The 4,419-nt window shown below is 42.5% G+C and overlaps 1 protein-coding gene across 2 annotated transcripts in view; it reads left to right on the top strand.

The window, feature by feature from the left end:
• The window catches only part of KTI12 (KTI12 homolog, chromatin associated (S. cerevisiae)), a 23,269-nt gene that overhangs the window by 11,180 nt on the left and 7,670 nt on the right, over positions 1-4,419 (top strand). For both annotated transcript variants that reach the window (XM_011973759.1, XM_011973761.1), the window contains exon 2: positions 3,152-3,212. In XM_011973759.1, the coding sequence (XP_011829149.1) occupies positions 3,152-3,212 (61 nt within the window). The remainder of the gene's footprint in view (positions 1-3,151; positions 3,213-4,419) is intronic.

Below are 4,419 nucleotides of genomic sequence, written 5' to 3'. Positions count from 1 at the left end.
TTTTGAGACAGGATCTCTCTGCCACCCAGGAGTGCAGTGACACAATCATTGCTCACTGCGGCCTCAAACTCCTGGGCTCAAACAGTCCTTCCGCCTCAGCCTCCCAAGTAGCCAAGACTATGGGCACATGCCAGTGTGCCAGACTTTTAATTTCTTGTAGAGACAAGATCTCTCTGTGTTGCCCAGGCTGGTTTCCAGCTCCTGGACTCAAGTGATCATTCTGCCTTGGCTTCCCAAAATGCTAGCATTATAGGTATGAGCCGCTGTGCCTGGCCATATTAATGTTTTATCTTGTTCTTGAAAATGCTGAGCCATTATCTCTTCAAATATGCCTTTAAAAAAAAAAAAAAAAAAAGACAGTTTCCCCTATTGCCCAGGCTGGAGTGCGGTGGCACAATCTCAGCTCACTGCAACCTCCACCTCCCGGGCTCAAGTGATTCTTGTACCTCAGCCTCCCAAATAGCTGGGACTACAGGCGTGTGTCACCATGCCTGGCTAATTTTTGTGTTTTTAGTAGAGCAGAATTTTCACCATGTTGGCCAGGCTGGTCTCGAACTCCTGGCCTCAAGTAATCTGTCTGCCTCAGCCTCCCAAAGTGCTGGGATTACAAGTGTGAGCCACCATGTCCTGCCTTCAAATATGTCTTCTTCCTTTACCCTTTCATTCTGAGACTCCAAATTTATGTGTATTAGACTTTCACAATCTATTCTATATCTCTTGGCCTCTCCATAACTTTCATTTCCTATCTCTTTGTGTTGCATCTTGAATACCTTTTTCTGATCTATGCCTCTGCCTGCCTCTAATTTGCTGTTTTAACTTGTCCACTGCATTTTAAAAAATTGATACTTTATTTTTGGAGCAGCTTTATGTCTATAGAAAAATTGAGCAGAAAATACAGAAAATACAGGGTTCTTCCCTCTCTCCCTCCTTCTCCCAACTTCTAGTAACATCTTGCACTAATGTGGTACATTTGTTACAACTGATGAACCTATATTGATATATTATTATTAACTAAAGTTCCTAGTTTACATTTGGGTTCATTCTTGGTCTTGTACATTCTTTTTTTTTTTTTTTTTTAGACGGAGTCTCGTTCTGTCACCCAGGCTGGAGTGCAGTGGCCGGATCTCAGCTCACTGCAAGCTCCGCCTTCTGGGTTTATGCCATTCTCTATTTGATATTCAGTAACCTTATGAGATATAATTATTATGCCTCTTAAAGATGAGACAGCTGAAGCATAGAGTGATTAAGTAAAACTGGGTTATTAATAAGGCCAAATTTAAATGAGATAACACATGTGATATGTCAGGCACATATAAGGTGGTCAGTAAATAGCAGCTAGCAATAATAATTTTTGGATATAAAATTATGTGAGATGATCTAAATAAGATTCATTTGCTCAAAAAATATTTTATGGAGCATTTAGTGTGACCATGTATACTACTAAATGCTAAGGAAACAGAGAGGAATAAGACAGATATGGTCCAGAGATAGACACATAAACATTTACAAGTCATCCTGGGGAGTGCTGTGATGGGGCAAGAATAGGGTGCTTTGGGAGTCAGGGAAGATATACCAGAAGAAATGCCCTCTAGGCTTATACCTGAAGAATGAATTGGAGGTATGGGATGGAAGGAATTGCACAGGTAGTAGTGATTGTGAAAGCCTAGAGGGGAGAGAGTGCATGCTGCTCTCATTTAAAGAAGTGAAAGGGCCGGGTGCAGTGGCTCCCACCTGTAATCCCAGCACTTTGGAAAGCTGAGGAGGCTGGCGGATACCTGAGCTTGGGAGTTTGAGACCAGCCTGGCCAACATGGCAAAACCCTGTCTCTACTAAAAATGCAAAAATTACAGTCCAGGCGCAGTGGCTCACGCATGTAAGCCCAGTAGTTTGGGAGGCTGAGGCGGGCAGATCACCTGAGGTTGGGAGTTCAAGACCAGTCTGACCAACATGGAGAAACCCCATCTTTACAAAAAATACAAAATACACCAGGCTTGGTGGCACATGCCTGTAATCCCAGCTACTCGGGAGACTGAGGCAGGAGAACCACTTAACCCGGGAGGTGGAGGTTGTGGTGAGCCAAGATCGTGCCATTGCACTCCAGCCTGGGCAACAAGAGTAAAACTCCATCTCCAAAAAAAAAAAAAAAAATTAGCCAGGTGTGGTGGCAGACGCCTCTAATTCCAGCTACTCAGGAGGCAGAGGCACAAGAATCGCTTGAACCTGGGAGGTAGAGGTTGCAGTGAGCCAAGATCACACCACTGCATTCTAGCATTGGTGACAGACTCTATCTAAAAAAACAAACAAAAAAAGGAATGGACAGGGTGTATGTGTAAGATTTTAGGAAAAGTGTGGAAAGTGAGGCTGGAGAGGTGGGCAGATGCCATATTCTGAAAAGCTTTAGAAACCCTACTACAAGAGTTGGACCTTTATCTTTAGGGCATTGGAAAGTCTTTGAATGTTTTTTTGTTTTTGTTTTTTTCCAGGAGTAACATGATTTAGAAAGACCATTCTGTGCTATCCTACAAAACATACTCAAGAGTTTAAAATAGATTACTCTGGCTGAATTGTGGGCATAATAATAACAATAGCTTTAAATACTAACTTCATTTAATCCTTATACTAACCCTTGGAGGTAGGTCTTATTGTCTTGTTTTTATAGATGAAGAGGGAAAATAAGAAAGAAATTGAGACTTGGAGAGCTTACTTCACTCACAAAAATTCACACACTTAATAGGAAGTGGAGTCATGGACCTAGGTCTTTCTGAATCTAAAGCTGTATTGCTGAATCACCTTGAATTAGTTATGATTTGTTATGACCTGCTTTATGTTTACTCTGTGAGTAATTCTCATTCATTCTTATAGTGTTATTAGCATATTCCATGATAGTTTACAAAGCATTTAATGTCATTTTTTAATTTAGCCTCCTTTGAAACTGTGAATTAGGTGGTGGTGTCTCCATTTTGCAGGTATGAAAACTGAGGCTTGAGGTATGGTCCCATACACCTAGAAGGTGGTGGAGCTGGGACTTGAACACCAAGCTCTTGACAGAAGAAAACCTTCTTATTGGGTATCTTGTAAACATGCACACTTTCTTCTTGGGACTGTGCCCTTTGTTCATTGTGTGAATGCTTATAAAGTTCTTTCCTTCCAGGTTTTGGAGATCATATTCATTGGAGGACACTGGAAGATGGGAAGAAAGAAGCAGCTGCCAGGTACAAGACATGGTTTTAGGTCATTCATGGTGGTAAAACACTTTTCAGTTATCAACTTAATGTTAATTTTGGTGAAGGGCTATACCAAGGCAGAGCAAGAACTGAATAGTTGCCTAACTACAACAGCAATAATATTGGCTAACATTTATAGTTGAGCCTTGAACAACATGGTTTTTTTTTTTTTTCTTTTTTGAGATAGAGTCTTGCTCTGTCACCCAGGCTGGAGTAGAGTGGTGTGATCTTGGTTGATTGCAACCTCCACCTCCCAGGTTCAAGCGATTCTTGTCAAGCCTCAGCCTCCCACATAGCTGAGATTATAAGCATGTGCTACCGGTTTTTGTAGTTTTTAGTAGAGACAGGGTTTCACCATGTTGGCCAGGCTGGTCTTGAGCTCCCAACCTCAGGCGATCTGCCTGCCTCGGCCTCCCAGAGTGCTGGGATTACAGATGTGAGCCACCATGCCCGGCCAAACAACATGGATTTGAACTGCACAGGTCCACTTGTATGTGGATTTTTTTCAATAATAAATGTATTGGAAGATGTTATGGAGATTTCAAGCAGTTTGAAAAAACTTGCAGATGAACGGCATAGCCTAGAAATACCAAAAAACTTCAGAAAATGGTACGTTACAAGTGTATAAAATATATGTAGATACTAGTCTATATTATCATTTACTACCATAAAACATACAGAAATCCAGAAATCTACAAGTTAAAATTTATCAAAACTTCTGCACACTGGCTGGGTGCGGTGGCTCATGCCTATAATCTCAGCACTTTGGTAGGTTGAGGCAGGCAGATCACTTGAGCCCAGGAATTTGAGACCAATCTGGGCAACATGGTGAAACCCCTTCTCTACAAAAACTAACAGTTATTTGGGGGGGTTAAGGTGGGAGGACCAATTGAGCCTGGGAGTTTGAGGGTGCAGTGAGCTGAGACCATGCCACTGCACTGCAGCCTGGAAACAGAGTGAGACCCTGTCTAAAAAGCTTCTGTCCAGCCATGGTGGCTCATGCCTGTAATCTCAACACTTTGGGAGGCTGAGGTGGGCGGATTATCTGAGGTCGGGAGTTCAAGACCACCCTGGCCAACATGGTGAAACCCCGTCTCTACTAAAAATACAAAAATTACCTGGGCATGGTGTGCGCGCCTGCAGTCCCAGCTACTAGGGGAGGTTGAGGCAGGAGAATCACTTGAACCTGGGAGGC

This window comes from Mandrillus leucophaeus, unplaced genomic scaffold (assembly GCF_000951045.1).
Source record: "Mandrillus leucophaeus isolate KB7577 unplaced genomic scaffold, Mleu.le_1.0 Scaffold14, whole genome shotgun sequence".
Classification (NCBI taxonomy): domain Eukaryota; kingdom Metazoa; phylum Chordata; class Mammalia; order Primates; family Cercopithecidae; genus Mandrillus; species Mandrillus leucophaeus.
This window is presented reverse-complemented; position numbering and strand designations above follow the sequence as displayed.